We start from the raw sequence: 20,577 nt of genomic DNA, 5'->3' as shown, positions 1-20,577 counted from the left end.
TGAAACATTGATAAAACTAATCATAGAATAATAAAAGGTAAGTATAGGAGTAGGTCATTTGGCTGATCACACGACTTAATTACTCTATTCCTGGTTTCTCTCCATACCCCTTGAACCCTTTAGCCATAAGGCTCACGTCCAACTCCTTTCTGAATATATTTAACAAACTGGCCACAACAACTTTTTGTAGTAGGGTGTTCCACAAATTCCCAATTCCATGAATGAAAATGTTTCTCCTTATCTCAGACCTAAATGGCTTACCCATTATTTCTTCAACTGTGATCCATTGTCCTGATGTTCTCCAACATTGGGAGCATTCTTCCTGCATTTTATATGTTTCAATGAGATCCCCTCATTTCCAATGAGACTATCTTCCTATTTCCATCCTGCCAACCAAGGAATTGGTCCAATAAACCTTCAATGTACTCCCTCAGTACCAAAAATGTCTTTCCTCAGGTTAGGAGACCAATACTGTACACAATACTCAGGGTGTAGCCTCATCAAAGTCCCTATACAACTGTAGTAAGACCTCTCTGCTTCTATATTCATAAGTTCTCACAATAAAGACCAACGTGCCATTTGCTTTCTTCACTGCCTGCTTGTCCCTGTATTCCAACCTTCAGTGATTGTGATCCTTGGGATCTGATTTTCTTTGGCTTGGCTTCGCGGACGAAGATTTATGGAGGGGGTAAAAGTCCACCTCAGCTGCAGGCTCGTTTGTGGCTGACAAGTCCGATGCGGGACAGGCAGACACGGTTGCAGCGGCTGCAGGGGAAAATTGGTTGGTTGGGGTTGGGTGTTGGGTTTTTCCTCCTTTGCCTTTTGTCAGTGAGGTGGGCTCTGCGGTCTTCTTCAAAGGAGGTTGCTACCCGCCAAACTGTGAGGCGCCAAGATGCACGGTTTGAGGCGATATCAGCCCACTGGCGGTGGTCAATGTGGCAGGCACCAAGAGATTTCTTTAGGCTTGACGGGATCTGATTTAAGAATTGAGTATTTGACATTGTTCCTATAAACATTTTGGAGAATTTTGAAACGGTAAAGGAAATACTATTTAAAGCAAATTGCCATTATTACTACATCAGTAGAATTCCTTTGTTGCCTATTTCTGCAGCAACAATACCACAGAGTAAGCTTTTAGAAATCTTTTTGTTTTAAAACCATGCAAGATCATCACATCCTTGGAAAATAGGTTTATAAGATATTTAGCATTAGAATAATCAAGGTGTCTACTACCCTGTAATTAGACTATTGCTTCATGCTGACGTTTCAAAAATATTACTAAAAAAAAATTACCTGTTTTGTCTACTGATGTCTGTGTTGTATAATATTAGATGCATTTAATTATTTGCATGGTGGAATGAAAGGAAACCTCTAATATTTTACCTTGCCTTATGCCATGGAACTATAATGAGTCAAGACATTGTCTGACCAGTAGTCAGGAGCTAATGGTCATATTTTTAAGAAATGTATTCTTCAAATACTGCACCCTGTCTTCATTTGTCATAAACCTGCTGTAGAAGCTGTGATGTATAGCACTGTCATTACAGATGTATTGTTAGAGGGTTTCCACAAGGTTCTTCATGCACTGCAATTAATTTATTGCAGTAAACAATATGTATTGCTCTCACTGCAGCCAAGTGGATTTTTTTTAATGAGGTGGATGTTATTACTGCAATAAATCAGTTCATACTTGTAATGTATAATTCAATGTGTGTATTCCCACTGTAACTCCACTGAATAAGCCGATAGTGCATCAATGTCAGCCCAGAGCTCAAAAATGCTCCAGACTATTCTCCCACTTGGTAGCTAAATATGTTCTTTAATTTGCTTGTAAATAAACACAATTTAAGATACAATGAGAATGCTGCACCACATGCTTAATTTTTAAATTACATTATCCCTTTGCAGTAGTTCCATGAAACATATTGTCGCTACAGCTTTATGCACACTTGCATTTTGAAAAGAACTAAAAATCAATTCAAATTGGTTTTTAACTATATGGCCCTAAGGAGAAAAATAAACTAATTCAAATCGATCTATTTGAAATTCCGTTGCAATTTCTAAGTCACTTGAATTGATATGCACTTATTGTGATACATAATCAAATTTGGGAAAATTATATGTATTCAGAAAAAAAACCTCAAAATAATTTCTGTTCATACACTTTTCCAATAAGATTGGAATAGATTTAAATGCAAACAAAATATTGGAAGGCTAAAGTGTCATTAGAAAGGACAACAGTACACCTGGAAGTGGTCCCAGGAATTAATGGCCAACTGGCTTAAAAATGGTGTGGTGTGAAACAAAAATCTTCTCAACACCAGTGTGAGATGATGTCATCTCATGCTGGGATAGACTGCCTCAGCCCCTGGTACAATCCCCTGCATCTGCAGACACCGGCATTGCAATCAGGCAAGTGCAGAATGGGCAATTGCATTCTGGGATAGAAATGACCCAAGTTTTTGCATGAGTCTAGGAATATGAAGAAAGAAAGGATTAAAATAAAGGTACAAACTTTGCCGTGTGAAAGTTGCAGCGGGAGAGAGAGGAAATGGCAATAGCGGACAATTTTTAAACACCATTGGAAAGTTGGGAGTGCAATAGTGCAGAATTTATAAACATCGTGGAATAAAACAATGGTGGGCCTGGTTTCCCAGAATGCCGTGTGGCATAGAAACCCCTCTGTGCATGCAGCCATGCATTAAGCCCTTTCTCTGCTGCACAGCATTCTCGGAGAGCAGGTCCGCCCTCGCTTTTTCCTACTGTATTTATAAATTGTGTACAATAATGCTACCAACTTTCCCACGCTGTTTAAAAATGGTTTTCTGTTGCTATTTATTGCTAGCACTTTCCCACAGTCCCTTATCAAGGTTTATGTAGGTCAGCACAACAACAACAGGAGCTGAAGGGCTCATACTGTGCTGTACATAAAACTTAATTATGTTATAATTAGGCATGATTCATTTTGTTCAAATATAAGATCATAATATATTGAACAGGATTTAGGGCAGGTTCACCATCGCTCGACGCATCAAGACATCACCAGTAGAAGATAGAACAGTCCTAACCCTGAGGATGGCTCCTTGCAAGTGTAAACACGTGCAGTGTCCCAGTTAAGAGCTGTCAAGTGTGAGCAGCAAAATCACCATTCCTATCCCGAGACACTGAACAGCCAGTTTAATGGGACACAAGTGTAACAGGGGCTTATAAAATGCAAGTCTATAGTTGTCATTTTATTATTCTAGTGACCTCAAAATAGATCCAAGCTACGAAAGTTATTAACTGTGTAGAAAGGACAACAGTATAACCACTTTGAGACAGGCAGCTTACATGTTCCAGAAGTACAAGTTTGAATGTTAAAATGTGTTTTTTGTGAGATTTATCTTTGAAATATTTATTGATTTTATTCTGAGCAAACTGATAAACTGGATGCTACAAAGAATTTGTGCATCTTGCTGCTGGTTAACCCACTAAAGACATGGGCCAATGAGTACCTTGTTCGGAGCTTGCTTTGGATTCTCGTGTTCACCTTCAGACTGAAGGAAATTAGGATAAATTTGGAATAAAGAGGCATGCAGTAATATGTTGAAATTAAATTTGCTAATTTGCTCCCATCAAAATTGTCAATGTGATCTTCTTGCACGGGTTAATGATAAAAATGGTGAATAATGGTGAAGTATTCCGTTGCAGATTGTTCTATTAACAGTAAGAGAGAAGCTACGGAGACCAAACTCTAGAAGTAAAACACTATGGGAACAAAAGGGCAGATGGCACTCAATTGGGAGAACTTGTAAACCCTTGTCAGAATACTTGAAAGCAAATTAAAAAAAAATGTTCATTTTGCAATTTGCATTTTGATAATAACCTGGAGGAGAGATGAGAGAAAATGTAACAATCCACAAGGAATGTTTTCACATGCAGCAAAGAGGCTCACGTAAACTATGAATTTAGAGAAATGTATTTAATTTTCAAGAAAACTTCTCAACTGAGAAATGAGAGCAAAATGTTCAAGATTTAAAAAAAAAGAGTTATTGTGGCCTTAAGGGAAGCAGAGGCAGTGATAGAGAGAAGTTACAGGGAGACAGTCACCCCTAGAAGGCAGGAGTCAGGGAATTGGGTGACTGTGAGGAAAGGAGGGAGAGTGCCAGTGCAGAGTACCCCTGTGGAAGTGCCCCTCAGCAACATGTATTCGGCATTGGATACTGCTGGGAAAAACAGCCTACCAGGGATGAGCCGTGGGGGCCAGGTCTCTGGCACAGGGGCTGCCCCTGAGGTTCAGAAGGGAAGGAGGGATAAGAACAGGGTAATTGTGGTTGGGGACTCACTTGTCAGAGGGACAGATAGGAGGTTTGTTGGACGAGATCGGGGATCGAGGTTGGTCTGTGGCCTCCCTGGTGCTAGGGTCAGGGATGTCTCTGATCGAGTTCACAGAATTCTGCAAGGAGAAGGTGAGCAGCAGGAAGTCGTGGTCCATGTGGGGACCAATTACTTAGTTAGAAGTGGGGATGAGGTCCTGAAACAGGAATACATAGAATTAGGCAGGAAATTAAAAAACTGGACCACTAAGGTAGTAATCTCTGGATTGCTGCCAGTGTCACGCACTAGAGAGGGTAGTAATAGGAGGATGAATGCGTGGCTAAAGAGCTGGTGCAGAGGGCAGGGGATAAGATTTTTGGATCATTGGGATCTCTTCTGGGGAAAGTCAGACCTGTACAAAAGGGATGGACTCCACTTGAACTGGAGGGGGACCAATATCCTGGCAAGCAGATTTGCTAGAGTTGTGGGGGAGGGTTTAAACTAGTTTGGCAGGGGGGTGGGGAGCAGAGTTTGTGAGCAGTGTCTAGGGTGCATGGCCACCTAGTCTTTTTTTTTTTTTGGCTTGGCTTCGCGGACGAAGATTTATGGAGGGGGTAAAAAGTTAAGAATGATAAAGATAACAAAGGAAGGATGGAGGTTAAGGTAAAAGGTAGAAAAGGGAATATATGTGAGGGTCATTCTCTGAAATGCATGTACTTTAATGCAAGAAGCATAGTGAACAAGGTAGATGAGCTTAGAGCATGGATTGGCATTTGGAATCATGATGATGTGGCAATTAGTGAGACCTGGTTGCAGGAGGGACAGGACTGGCAACTAAATATTCCAAAATACAAATGTTTTAGATGTGATAGAACAGGGGGTAAAAAGGGGGGAGGAGTTGCTTTGCTTGTTAAGGAGGACATTACTGCCGTGAGGTGGCAGGATGGTTTGGAGGGATCGTCCAGTGAGGCTGTTTGGGTGGAATTGAGGGGTGGAGGAGGCATGAGGGCACTAATAGGAGTGTATTATAGACCACCAAATGGGCCAAGAAAATTGGAAGAACAAATTTGTAAGGAGATACCATATATGTCTAATAAACACAAGGTAGTGATCAAGGGAGATTTTAACTTCCCTCACATTGATTGCGATACCCATACAGTAAGAGGGCTGGATGGGCTAGAGTTTGTCAAATGTGTACAAGATAGTTTTCTTAATCAATATGTAGAGGAACTGACTCGGGACGGTGTAATACTGGATCTCCTGTTAGGGAGCGAGATAGGTCAGGTGTCTGAGATTAATGTTGGAGAACAAATTGGGTCTAGTAATCACAACTCTATTAGTTTTAGGGTAGTTTTAGGGAAGAGCAAAGAGGGGCTTAAAGTTGAGGTTCTGGATTGGAGAAAAGCAAATTTCAAAGGAATAAGAATGGATTTGGGGAGTATTGAGTGCGACATGATTTTTTTCAGGAAAGGATGTAAATGAAAAATGGAGAATATTCAAAGAAGAAATTTTGGGAGTACAGAGTAGATATGTCCCAGTGAGGATCAAAGGAAAGGCTGGAAGTCATAGGGAGCCTTGGTTTTTGAGGAATATTAGAAATTTGGTTAGGAGAAAGAGGGAGGTGTACAAGAGGTATAAACAGCAGGGTGCTGAGAAATTGAAGGAGGACTACAAGGAGTGTAGAAAAAATTTTAAGAAAGAAATTAGAAAGGCCAAAAAGAAGCACGAAGAGGCTTTGGCAGGCAGAGTAAGAATAAATCCAAAGGGTTTCTATAGGTACATTAAAAGTAAAAGATGAGTGAGGGATAGAATTGGACCCCTTGTAGATAGGGAGGGTAGGCTATGTGAAAAGTCAGAGGAGATGGGGAAAATTTTAAATGATTTCTTTTCCTCGGTATTCACTAGGGAAAAAAACATTGTACCAGTTGAAGTAAAGAAAACTAGTGGGGAGGTCATGAATCATATAAGGATAACCGAGGAGGTAGTGATGGCAGTGTTAAAAAAGATAAAGGTGGACAAATCTCCGGGTCCGGACAAAGTATTCCCAAGGACACTCAAGGAGACTAGTGTACAGATAGTGGGGCCATTAACAGAGATATTTAGGATGTCACTGGTCACAGGGGTAGTGCCAGAGAATTGGAGGGTGGCTCATGTTGTTCCGCTGTTTAAGAAAGGGTCCAAATGAAAGCCTGGAAATTATAGACCTGTGAGTCTGACATCTGTGGTGGATAAGTTGATGGAAAGTTTTCTGAGGGATGGCATTTACAAATATTTGGAAGAACAGGGATTGATAGGTTGTAGACAGCATGGTTTTGTCAGGGGTAGATCATGCTTAACAAACCTTTTGTCAAATGTCGAGGGGTTACGAAAAAGATTGATGAAGGGAAGGCTGTGGATGTTGTCTATTTAGACTTTAGTAAAGCTTTTGACAAAGTTCCCCACAGGAGGTTAGAAAAAAAGGTGGAGGCATTAGGTATAAATATGGAGGTAGTGAAATGGATTCAGCAATGGTTGGATGAGAGCTGTCAGAGAGTAGTGGTAGAAAATTGTTTGTCAAATTGGAGGCCGGTGACTAGTGGAGTTCCTCAGGGATCGGTCCTGGGTCCACTATTGTTTGTTATATATATTAACGATCTGGAAGAAGGGGTGGTGAATTGGATAAGTAAGTTTGCAGCTGATACAAAGATTGGTGGTGTTGTGGACAATGAGGAAGATTACCATAGCTTAAAAAGAGATATAGGAAAGCTAGAGGAGTGGGCTGAGAAATGGCTGATGGAATTTAATGCGCATAAGTGTGAAGTGTTGCATTTTGGAAAGGCAAATCTAAATAGGTCATATACATTGAATGGTAGACAATTGAGGAGTGCAGAGCAACAAAGGGATTTAGGAGTTATGGTAAATAGTACCCTCAAAGTTGATACTCAGGTAGATAGAGTGGTGAAGAAGGCATTTGGAATGTTGGTCTTCATAAATCGGAGTATTGAATTCAAGAGTTGGGATGTTATGATGAAATTGTACAAAGCATTGGTGAGGCCAAATTTGGAACTGTGTGCAGTTTTGGTCACCAAATTATAGGAAAGATATAAACAAAATAGAGAGAGTGCAGAGAAGGTTCACGAGAATGTTGACAGGATGTCAGAGTTTGAGTTACAGAGAAAGGTTGAGCAGCCTAGGGCTTTTTTCTCTGGAGCGTAGAAGATTGAGGGGGGATTTGATGGAGGTGTTCAAGATTCTAAAAGGGACAGAGAGAGTCAACGTGGATAGGCTTTTTCAATTAAGAGTAGGGGATATTCAAACTAGAGGCCATGGTTTGAGATTGAAGGGGGAAAATTATAAGGGGAACATGAGGGGAAATTTCCTCACGCAAAGGGTGGTTGGGATGTGGAATAAGCTTCCGGCGGAGGTGGTTGAAGCAGGGACGTTATTTACATTTAAGGAAAGACTGGATAATTACATGGAGGGGAGAGGATTGGAGGGGTATGGACCAGGTGCTGGTCAGTGGGACTAGGAGGGTGGGGATTTGTTCCGGCATGGACTAGTGTCTTGGGTAAACTTGTACCTCTCATTTTGTTCGATTTAGATTGGTCACAATGTTTGAGCTACCGAAAGAAAATAGACACACACACCGTGAGCAGTTCAGTTTATACAAATGTTTATTACAAATTCGAAAGCTGATTTCACTCTACAATATGCAAGCCCTTCCCAACTATACTTATCAACGCTTGGACTGGTCACAACTGCCAAAGCGAGGCAACGACTGCACACTTGTAGTAGGTTGTCAGGGCGCCGGTAGCAGCTTCTCCACCTCCCCTGACCGGGACGTAGGCTGGACTCCAGAAGTTCTTCTTCTTGCTGAGAGATGTTGCCACCTCTCGGAGAGTCTCAAACTTCAGCAGTGGGAACATGGCTTATATTACCCAAAAACTGCTTACCCAAGCACCTATTCCCACCACAGCAAGAAAGATAAGCGAGCAAGCTAGCATGCTAGGCTTCTAACGAATAACATAATTTTCAGCTTATCACTTTGAATACAATGGTTTATTTTGCATCAAGGCTAGGCCTCTGACAGTCTGTGACCAAAACAAGCAGGAAGATTAAATGTTCTTGGTACACAAATGTCCTTTCTTCAGATAACTGCATCTCTGGCCCCTTGGTGGAATTTAGCTTATGTCTGCTGATTCTAAAACACAAACAGGTTCTCAGCCTTGCAGAACCCAGAGCTGCAAGTTAAAAAAAAACAGGTTAGAATCTTCCATTACAACTAGTAGGGCCAAACTGGCCTGTTCTGTTCTGTATATGGTTAATAGTAATGTCTTATGATCTACAAATGTGATTCGGGAAAACACATTCAAATAGTTTTCCTGAAACAATTCCCGTCTTTCTATTTATCTGAGTCGAAGAAATTACATCAGGTATATTTCAAAAACTATTTTGCATGATTTTTTAAAAAATCGTTTAATTTGTTTCTCTGTCTATGCACACCCACGGTTGTTTTTTTATTGTTTCTCAATTAATTTGCTTTTAATAATTCTGCAGGTCTCTTCGCCGTTTCCTCAAAAAAATATTTCATGCTTGTAATACAGTTTCATTGCCCCAAGCAGTCCTCCAGGGCTCGTTTGGATATTTTGTTCATTCAAAAGTCAAGACAGTGACTGCCAATAATGCAGGAAGCAATATTATTGAGGTTTGGATGTATTGCAGTATTACATTTTTTGGATCATGGATAGTAGGCAAATGTTAACTGCCTTTTTTTTCTCACTGGCTCATTATGCTAGTTAGAGATTGGCTCAACCGATTGAGGATATTAATGATCAAACCTGGATTTTTTGATTTTCCCGGGCAGTCAGCTTTGGGCCATTATTCCTGAAAAATCGAATTCAAAAGGGGAATAGGAATTCATTTGCAAAATCCTCAATCCATCATATTTCTGATTAGTTAGGCACTTTACAAAAATGTAATACAGGTGCCTAACCTTTTATCAGGGATTGTCGGGACTAGGCACCTGCTGATATTCGGAATCTTCCAGATTTCAGAATCATTTTAAAATGGCAGGCCCTTTCAAAATTGATATTTCAAAATGCACAAAACAGGGGGTATGGGGTGTTAAATTAATTTAGATAATTAAAGACCATAATAACACAGCATGTTTTTTATTTTAAAGTAAAACCTCAAAATAAAACTGACTTAGACCTCGTTCCCATCCTCCTCCACCCTCTCCTACCTTTGGTGGAAAGATGACTCCCAACCCTGAGCACCTGGTGGGATAGAAGCAGGCAGTGGCTGACTCAATGCAGGAGCACTGGCAAAGCGGTTCCAGCTGCTTATTGAATTATGGGTACTGGATACGACCATTTCCCCCACATTGAGTCGTCACCACGAGTGAACTCTGGGCTCTGCAGTACTTCACCCCTGCTCCCACATTGGGAGTTAGATGGCTGGGGGGAGTGGGGGGGGTTGCCGACAGATGGCTGTGGGCAGGGTGGGGCAACCAACGGATGGCAGGGGGCAGGGGGTGGCTGATAGACAGTGGGGCAAGGAGCGAGGCGGTGGGTTATTTTCATTACCGAAAGAAGTGCCAGTTTTTGGAGGTTCCTAGTGTATGGAATCCTGGACAAAAGGTTATACATCTGTACTAGTGTTTTCTAAAATTGAAGTGTTACTTATTAACTAAATGCCAAAGTATGAGTGACATTTGAGCAACTGGACTAAAGTAAAACATTTTAAAGGAGTGTAGTTATTCTATGAGTTTATCATCTACATGTTTTGCCCTACTATATTGGCTAGAATTACGATGGTTATCTTTAACAATGTATAAAATAATCTGCAGTGCATTCATTATTTTGTCGAAAATTCATTCTTGTTGATGGGTTTTGGTTTATTGCAAAACAATAGTTTGTAAGGTAAATCATCTCTTTCTTTTCATCTAATTAAGATACAGCAATATTTCAGGGGAGTGACTTTGATGCCATTGGAGTTTCTCTTTTATATGATTAATTTAAAATTCATTGAAATCACTAAGTATTGTCTCCAGCATAAGCAATTTTGAAGTATCCCAGACTCAGAACATGGTCAAACAATTATGCTAATAATTTAAAGATCATAGGGCACATCAATCCAGAAATGTCCAATGCATTGCAAAAGAATTCCGTTAGTCATTGTATTTCACAAAGTAATGTAGGGATAGAATTATCAGGAATAAATACAAGGATTTACAGTTCAGAAAATAAGTAGTTCAGGCTCTATGATTCTGAATACTTGCATTCACTGCACTAAGGATGGATGCATTTTATAATTCATTAATGTTAAACAATTGTGATTTAAAAAAAAATGTGGTTTATTATTATTTTATGGAGGTTTTTAAGATGTTCTACGTAGATGAAAATGGGATGGATGCGATGTTGTTGGAGGTCTTTGCTATTGGAACTTACTTAGCTACAATTGGGTCGATGTTTTGGCAAATCTTGATGCTCTATAATTTGCAGCTGAAATTGAAAGCCATGTGCAAGTCGGGAGACAGAAAAATGGATAATGTCAATGTAAGGAAGGACAAAAGATTTAAAAGAAATAAAATAGGGTACATAAAATGAAGGAACACAGGGATATCTTTCAAATGAGATATCAGTGAAGGTGGTGAGTTGCACATTATTACTGAAAAAATTTCTAGCAGAATGGTGTAGGAATTGCAAAACTGTTGTTGTTACCACATATAGGAAAATGAATTATTTTGTTAGTTATCAATGAAAGTTATAAATGTTTAGGGTTATGCCGAGTTGGATGGTCCCATCCAGGAAAGCAGCATTAGATGTTGCACTTTGTATCAAGAATCAGCTGTGATTCTTGAAAGGATTGTTTCTGATGACCTGAGGACATAAAAGTACACGGAATACATCTGACAAGCGAAGCTAAGCTTAGATCTGATCAAATACTCTGCAGAAATGAAGCATCTTAGATCAGATACCAGAGGATTGTGAATACTCATCCTCAGGACGAATCACCATTTTTAAGTAGGAAATAAAACTTGAAAAGCAAAAAGAAAATATTTAAGGTGTTTTTAAATTCAGAGAGAATTTAAATTACAAGTGAGTGTAATTTCAGTGCAAGTACATCTTTGAAACAGGCTTGATTGATTTTGAAGATTTACAATTTTCTGAGAAATTTGTCCTAAGAGCCTAACTTCATACTCTAAATCTGGTTCCAGTCTATCTACCAAGTCTCTCAGCGTCCACTCTATCCAATCTCATCTTTTATTTGGTGCAGACCAAGTTTCCAGCCGTGAGCACTTCCAACCCATTTGTCCTAGTGGATCATATATTGTCATGTTGTGTATATTTATACCTGTAAACTTGGAAAATAATTTTCAGACATGGTCCTTGTAATAAAAGAACTGCTCAGCCAAACCATCTGAGACTCTCATATTCATGAAAAGATTTTAATTTATATATTTTATATGTGAATACTTGTCCTGCATATGTATTGTTTGTACGTGTGTTATGCCTGGTTGTGTGTCTGCGTGTTTCGCACCCAGGGCCAGAGAACACTGTTTCATCAGGTTGTACTTGTGCAATCAGACGACAATAAACTTGACTTGGAATGTAACACCTTGAGGACTAAAAATTTGGCCTTGCACAATGATAAAGTTGTGAACCCTTCTTCAAGCCTGAGACAGCAACCTACTCTGTCAATCCTTTTAAAATCTTGTATGATTCAAAAAGATCATCTCATTTTCAAGAAATCATCACATTCTCTCATCTTTTCTTCTCAGGAAACAATCTTCTGAATGTTTGCTGCAAAGCATGCTGCTCCTTCCATGAAATGCAAAACTTGTATCAAGTTTCTTACCAGTTGCAACGTATTCTGATTTTGTATTTTGCCAAATAGTTCATACTTTTCCCACAATTCACCCTCTTTACTATCTTTTTTCACTTTTACATAATTTGCCTATATTTCTTTGCAGATCCCCAATATGTATAAATTGGAAGTGAAATAAGATTCTGTAAGCATTGTGCTTTACCAGGAAGTTTCATTCTTTGCTGATAATGACTACCTTTTGGATAATTTTTGTACTTCTACAAGATTTGTAGATGCCATGTAATATAGAAAAAAAATCACACATAAAAATAAATTATTTCTATTTCAGTAACTTTCTCATGGAATCATTCAATAAAAGAGTGATGCTCATTTTTAAGTGACAGGGGTAGTATATGGCATGCAGTGCCCTCTATTATTTTGTTGTTGAGATAAAAATGTATTTCAGACTAGAATGCATCAATGCTGTAAATACAGTTTGAAGTTACTTGCAGTTTAATTGGTGCCTGTGAACAAAGTTAGTAGATTTTAATGGGTGAGGTTATACTGGCTATGGTTGGCAATCAGCCAATGTTAGGTAACATCTCCTGGAATTACGCAAGCCTAAAGTGAACCAGTTTCCTAGTCTGTTTAAAGAGGGGGGGGGGGGGGTTGTGGGGTGTGGTGGTGAGGGCTGATGGAGCACCAGACAGAGAATAGGAAAGAAACAAGAGTAGGAAGAGAACAAATTGGGTAACCCTGGTAAAATGGATCTAAAAGCTGTCTTTAAAGATACTGAAATCGAGCAGAAAAGGCTGATGTACTGAGAATTCCCACCACTACACCTGGAATCCTTCTCAGTAACCCAGTCCAACTTAGCCTACGAGTGGTGGCCAGATTCATTTGAAATAGAATTCGGGTTTAGTAGATTAAGAGAGAAGTGATATATTAAGTTCTTTTCTTTTTAAATTTAATTTCGACAAACAACACTGTAACAGGCTATTTTGGCCTATGAGTCCGTGCCACCCAATTACCCTACTCCCCCAGTATATTTCAAATGGTGGGAGGAAACTGGAGCCGCTGGGGAAAACTCATACAGCCATGGGGAAAATGTACAAATACATTATAGACAGGGTGGAATTCAAACCCTGGTCCCGATCACTGACGCTGTAAAGGTTTTGTGTCAATCGTGCTGCCCATTAATATTATTATTTATCTTTAAAACATTAATGGCTTCCTGACTTGTGTACAGAAATTTTAATAAATATCTTTGACCACTATGGATGCAAAGACCCAATTTAAAAAAAAACATTCTCAGGGATATGACAAAGCCTTAACCCTGCTTCCTGTCCAAGGCTACCTGAGCAATTGAGGCCTTGAGCTTGTCACTACAGAGTCCTTGCTTTCTAATCCCTTAGCGTAAAGACTTAGCTTACATTTACCCTCTGCATCTCAAATAGCTAAGTTCATCCAGGCAGGGAATGGAGTGGTAAATCCAGTGTGATTTTGGCCTAATGACTCAAACGTGTTAGGTTGCATCCAAAGTGCGCAAAAATCTTACGTTGTTCAAATTGTTTTCCTGTGACAAAAGTATGTGCGCACTGAATGCTTGTGCAATGTAAACTTGAAATTGTTTCAAGATCATTTTGGCATAGCCTATCTCTCATGGCTAATAAAACTGTAATGGCATGTTTTAATGTAATACAAGCATTCTACACAGTAACGTATTTAGTTAAAATTTTATTCTATACTTTGAACTGCTTTGTTCAGTTTGGGCACACATTAATTTCCTTTGTGCGCTGGTTGCAAAATGTGTGTGCACACACACACAGAGCTTAGAGGGAACAGTGGTTGCAGCTCAAAAGAAACTCGTGGTTTTCAAATATTCTTCAATTTAAAAAAAAATAATTGAATCTAGAGATACATTAGCAGGCCATTTTGGCCCATGCCTATTAGGATCACGAGATATTGTCTTGGATAGCATTGAAGTGATCTACTGGTTATGTTAGTGAAATTACCCATTTTGACAGAAAAAAATGATTTATTCGTGAGAGATTTAGGAAAGACTAATTTGCAGGTACAGCAAATAAATAGATAAATCAGCACTGTTGGAATTTGGTACTACAGAAATTGAATACAAAAATAGGGAGGTTTTGGTTCAGAGATTCAGGGCTTTGTTTGGACCACATATGGAAATCTATGCATACCATTGGCTCCTTTATTTAAGTAAGGCTAGAAATGCATCATAAGTAGTTATGAGAAGGGTGGTAGATTTGGCTGTCACTATCTTCCAAAGTGATTGCTTGCCTATCCCAGATGACAATTTCTCACCTTAACTGAGGAATGTTAACTCTGATGAAGAGTCTTCAAGTGGGAATGTTAACTCTGGGCATTTTTACACATAAACCTTGGAATTATTCTGAAAAATATTAGCATACTTACTTCTGGTGTGTCCCAATGTAGTCGTTTACACAGGGCACTTAACAGCACTTTTACACAGCCTTCCTATATTGTGGAGTTTGTCGGAGGGGGAATGTCGTATTCATTAGGCCTATTTCTTATGGAGTGGCTGCAGTCAATTAACACTGTAGGTGCTCTGTAAAAATGTGTTGGGGTACGAGTGGAAAAATTACGGTATGGAATTTGCATAAAAAATTCTATCCTGACATTTTTACACTGCCACTGAAGCAGAAATTTTCCTAAAATTTTCTGCTGTTCATTGGCTGTGTAAAAGTGCCTTCTATTTCATTGTCCTCAGATTATGCTTTCCAGCAATATTTCCAACACTTTTTTGATTATATTTTAGATATCCAACATTAGAGTTTCTTTGATTTTCATTTATTGGACAAATATCGTCAATGACATGTTACCTTCTGAAGGTTAGACAGGTGACAAGAATGAAAGGCAATTTCATTGAAACATATGAGATCCTGAGGGTTATTGGCCAGTAACTCTAGAGAAGATGTGGGTATATCCAGAAAACAATTTTGTTTAAAAATTAATGTTAACTCAGAGGTAATTTTTTTTTTTCTCCTGAGTCTTTAGGACTAGAGCTTTAAATATTTTTAAGTCTGTTGTCGATGAAATACAATGAACATAACGGAAGGGAGATGAGAATGTGAAGCAGACGTTATGATCAGATCAGCCAATATGTTGCAGAGCAGATATGAGTGACCAAGTGTCCAACTCCTGCATCTAGTTCAGATGTTTTTGTTTGACCTCTATATTTGATGAACAAACAATTGCATTATGTAATTTTGCAGGTGAAGATGATAAAAACCCTGAAAATCAGAAATAATAAGATTCTGCAGCGAAGTTCATGTATATTTTCCACCATCTTACCCCATCCCGTTTCATTTTAACCTTGTGGCCAATGTCTTCAAGAATGATGCCAGAGTTTTTTTTACCCAGTACTCCATGCAGAACAAGACATTTTGATTAATTTAGAGAAAATGAAAAGTTTCCCTTTTATTATATTTTTCATTGTCCCTTACCCAGTGCTCCTAGTGGTCTTGGTTTCTTAAATGCATTTGTGCTAAGCTTCATTAAGACAAAATGCCTGAGTTTTAATAACTTTAATATTGCTAAGCCTATTTAAAACATGAAACATACTCCCTTTGTACAATTCACAGGATTTAAGTGTTTTACTGGTACTTCCGTAATCAGTCTTAAAAGCTTCCCTGAGAATTATGAAGTCCCAATATGACGACTACTTTATTGTTGGCAGTATAAATTCACATTAAATTTGATCGTCAGTAATTTGACTGGAGGGATTAATGTTTTGTTTCACAATCTTCATCAGGAAATCTAAAATTTAAACTCTATTACAGTTTAACTGTTGCATTTTTTATGTTAATTCAATTTCAGAAATATTGTTTCTATTAGTTGAAAGCTGTATGAAACATCAGAAACTGGTATTGAAATAGCCACTGTTGCAGAAATTAAAGGTCATAATTTAAATGTTTACAATTGTTAAATTGCATTTCAAGTTTGTGCTTCTGAGCAAACAATTTTGCATTGAAACAAGTTTTATGATGAAAATAGCAAGCACTTGTACAGCTGATGGAAGTTGTAGTACAGGTGAATAATTTATGTGCAATATTTAATGTTTATGTTACCATGGCAAGCACTAAATGAAAATTATTTTAAAAGAATCTTTAGGAATTTTTTTAACAATGTTGCTGAAAAGTATTTGTTTTTTCCAGTTTATATGGATGTTTTGAAACAGGGGACTAAGATAGGTTCATTTCCAGAATCGTCTTCAAGGGCATTGATTACTGTAATTCCAAAGAAAGATAGAGATCCATTAAAAGTGTCTTCTTATCGACTAATATCAATATTAAATGTAGATTATAAGATGGTGGCGAAAGTATTGGCTAATTATTTGCCAAAATTAGAAATGGGATATTTCTGTGGACGTTGGCCTCCTGGAGTAATTTCTGAATCATCTTTATTTTCAAATTAATTATTTTGATCTTTCCCTTTTAGCCTATTGGAGCACTTAACCCAAAAAGAGCAGCCTTTTTTTTGGAGCGTCACGAGAGCTGGGAAGATGACCAGGTTCCTGCTTTTCACTATGGGACTCATTATTCGACCAGTAGCTTCACTCTCGCGTGGTTATTAAGAATAGTAAGTACAGCGACTGTAAAATTTAAAGCTGCTTCATCCAGTCAGCACATTAATGTGTCTACTCCTTTGAAAAAGTCCCTTGATTAAGGCAGGATAATGCAGCACAAAGGAGACATAAATTTTACACATAAACTGGAGTACTTAGGCTAATTCCAGGTAATTACTTGCACTTGAATTTTTTTTCCAAATCAGAATATATTTTAAGATCATTTAAAATCAATTTCATACCTTGATTTTAGCATAGATTGGAGATAATTAGGTGATAATTTGAAAACAGAGCAATAAAGTATAACCATAAAATAATTTACTGTTAATAAAGTTCTTTATGATGTGTGGCTTTGTATAGAAAGAGATGTAAAAACAGTTTTCTAAATAGTACTTGGTGCCTTCGCACTGGAGCATTTTTATAGACTATGTTGCAGTTGAGCATTGACAATTATAAATAAAAATTAGTTACACTTTAATAACACTTTCATGAATCTAAAAAAACCCACCATTTTATTCTTGATCAAGAAACAGATTGATTTACATGTGTAGCTGGATGTACAAGCTGATCAAGATTGGGTTAGCAGCTGTGAATAGAAAAGATAGATACATTGTCATTGTTTAGGCACCTCTATTAGGATACCATATCATCAATGTTTATATTTATTTCAGATTTCAAATATTTGCAATACATGAATTTGTTTTTTGTGAATTATGTGAATTCTTTTCAGATAGATGCTCATTTTTTATTTCACTTTTTTTCCTTTGTACATTGATATTCTTCAAATAGTTCAAAAGTCAATTACTATAACATAGGAAAATAATTAGACTTCAGAATATTTTGTACATCTACTCTTTTCTCCTATAAAGGCCTGGTCACCCTTTTGTGCCTCACCAAGTGGCCATAAATTTATTAACTTAAACTCCAAGTGTCAGCAAGATGTAGACTAATTTAAGATAATTATTTTGGCATGCATTACAGCTGAGCCTGATCCTGACCTCATCCAGAATCCATAAGAACATGGTGATTAGGAGTGGGAATGCCAGTTAATGAACTTGAATGCCAGTTAATGAACTTTCCCTCCCCCAACACCTCAGAAATGTGGGATAAAGACCCACTGATAAGTAGCAGGACAGGAAGAGGGAATGGGATAAAAAGACAGAAAAAGGTGAGAAAAAAAATTCAAATGTGGGAGTGGTGTCAGTAGGAAAAGGTGTGAAATTGTAAAATAAGTGAGAAATTGCTGGGAAATTAGTTGGAGAAGAGAATTTGATGAGAGGATCAGATAATGAAGGATGGAAAAGGAGGAGATAAAAGACAGAAAGAATTAGAAAAGTCAGAAATTAAAATGAGAATAAAGAATAGAATAAATACAGATGAATATGTATGCACTGCAAATTTAAACATTGGATAAAAAGGAATAAAAAAGATTACTGATTCATTTCCTTCATAATTTCTTTAGAATAAAATTAACTTAGAAGTATGTGTATGAACCAGAGAGTGGTAGCCATTTTAAGTGGAGACAGAAATGTAATATTTTAAATTAAACCGTACATTCTCACTTTCACCTCTTTGAATTTCCAAAACTACCTACTGTAATTGATGCCCTTTGCATCACTTGCAATTGCATTAGCCTGATTTTACTGTGTTCCTGATCAACTGGACTTGTTGTTCAAGGCTGGTAATGAATTTTAATTGGTCCCAGCTCACTGTTGACGAGTTTGGGAACTTCCACTCTCATTGAGTAGGTTTTGCATATTCTCAGTCACACCCGCTAAATGAAGCAGTGGTGCAGTAACAATGCATTCTTTATTGTGGCGGAAAATAAATACAGCATTGCCACTGCTGCCTTGTAATCTCTTGACAAGCGGTCATTAGAAACAACTGGTTATTTACCTTGACATTCAGCATAAAAGAATCAAGTGTATCTTGAAAGCAGGTAGTGAATAAGCTCAGATGTATTTTTAATGTTTCATGGAAATTTTAGTTAGCTTTTGAATTGAAAGATCAGTCCAATTAGAAATTGCCCAGGTAAATTAATAAACAAATTTATCCTTGTGTAGAAGTAACCCAGAGGACAAACTTGGTTTTGACTTTTTGATAGTGTAGAGCTCGATGGCAGTCAAATACAGGTATAGGTTTTCAAAAGCCAACTATTTGTGGTTATTTGCTATATTTACAATAAAAGATGGTTGTTTTCCTCCGATATATTAACAATAATTTCCCATCCAGGAGCCGTTTACTACCTTCTTTCTAAACCTACAAGGAGGAAAATTTGATCATGCCGATAGAACATTTTCTGCCGTGTCCAGAGCGTGGCGCAACTGTCAGCGGGACACCTCGGATGTAAAGGTATCTAATAATAGACTTGTATATTCTAAAATTGCACATCAATGGGTGAAAAACTGCAGCATGCTGTTGTGCAGAGGGACTTGGGAGTGCTTATGGATGAATCGCAAAAAGTGAGGTAGCAGGTGCAGCTGGTTATTAAGAAGGCAAATGGAATATTGGCCTTCATCGCTCGAGGAATTGAATTCAGGAGTAGCGAGGTAATGTTGCAACTGTATAAGGTACTGGTGAGACCGCACCCGGAGTACTGTGTCCAATTCTGGTCTCCATATTTGAGGAAGGATATACTGGGTTTGGAGACGGTCCAGAGGAGGTTTACTAGGTTGATCCCTGGGATGAAGGGCTTGACTTGTGATGAAAGATTAAATCATCTAGCATTGTATTCGCTCAAGTTCAGAAGAATAAGAGGAGATCTTATAGAAACATATAGGATTATGAAGGGTATGGATAGGATAGATGTAGGAAGGTTTTTTGAGCAGGCCGGGGAAACTAAAATGAGAGGACACAGTCTCAAGATTCGGAGGAGTAGATTTAGGACAGAGATGAGGAAAAATAGTTTTTCCCAGAATGTTTGGAATTCTCTATCCAGGGAAGGGGTTGAGGCTGCTTCATTCGACATATTTAAAATTCGGTTAGATAAACTTTTACATGATTGAGGAATTGGGGGATATGGGGAGAAGGCAGGTAGGTGGAGTTAGGTCATAAATTAGATCAGCCATGATCGTATTGAATGGCGGAGCAGGCTCGATGGGCCATTTTTGGCCTACTCCTGTTCCTACTTCCTATGTTCCTATGTAAACAATGTTGGTGGTGGTATAACATTGTAAAAATAGATGATGGATTTGCTTGTGATTTCTCATTATGATGAACTTCCATAAAGTTCAAACTATAGAACAAATGTTCTGATTTGTGAAAGTATTGTAAAGTATGATCATCTTCACAACTAGTGCTGTCATATCAGATTTACTCTACTGGATAAGAACGAAGTTCCCCAAACATTTAGCAAATATCCTTTGTCACCTTGGCAAAACTTGACTTCCTACTCGTGCTAGACACAAACTATCTTTGAAGTCGTCTATTCAATCTTCACTTGAAATTCTGCTTCTTGAGTTTTGAATGCAACTATCTTGTGACACCTCTGGATTCAGCTGTCACGTTGAGTGCCTACATGCTGAACTTAGCTTTGAAATCAACATTTAGTCCTTCTCCAAGGTAACTTGCATTAATTTGAAAATTTCATGGATGCCCTCATCCAACCTGCCCTTGCTGACGGGTTTAACTTCTTTAGTTTTACAACGCTACACGAATACTAATCCATCCTGACTGAGATAACTTCTCAGATTAAATTTAGACATACAGCACAGTAACAGGCTCTTCGAACCCATGAGCCCATAACGCTCCGATTACCTCAATAACCGACAACCCATATAAGTTTTCAAGTTCAAGTGTCCTTTATTTGTCCTTTTAAACCAATCTGCAAATGCAGTGCACAGTAAACTCCAAACCATGGTGCTACATAAAACGGCATGAAA

General features: G+C 38.2%; 1 protein-coding gene across 3 annotated transcripts in view; it reads left to right on the top strand.

Moving 5' to 3' along the window:
• The window catches only part of lrba (LPS-responsive vesicle trafficking, beach and anchor containing), an 871,588-nt gene that overhangs the window by 633,953 nt on the left and 217,058 nt on the right, over window positions 1–20,577 (top strand). For all 3 annotated transcript variants that reach the window (XM_069926437.1, XM_069926436.1, XM_069926438.1), the window contains 2 exons: window positions 16,570–16,710; window positions 18,929–19,048. In XM_069926437.1, coding sequence (XP_069782538.1) covers window positions 16,570–16,710; window positions 18,929–19,048 — 261 coding nt within the window. The remainder of the gene's footprint in view (window positions 1–16,569; window positions 16,711–18,928; window positions 19,049–20,577) is intronic.

The sequence above is a fragment of the Narcine bancroftii genome, chromosome 3, assembly GCF_036971445.1.
Source record: "Narcine bancroftii isolate sNarBan1 chromosome 3, sNarBan1.hap1, whole genome shotgun sequence".
NCBI classification, from domain to species: Eukaryota; Metazoa; Chordata; class Chondrichthyes; order Torpediniformes; family Narcinidae; genus Narcine; species Narcine bancroftii.
The sequence above is the reverse complement of the archived record's forward strand: the minus strand, read 5'-3'. Positions and strand labels throughout refer to the sequence as shown.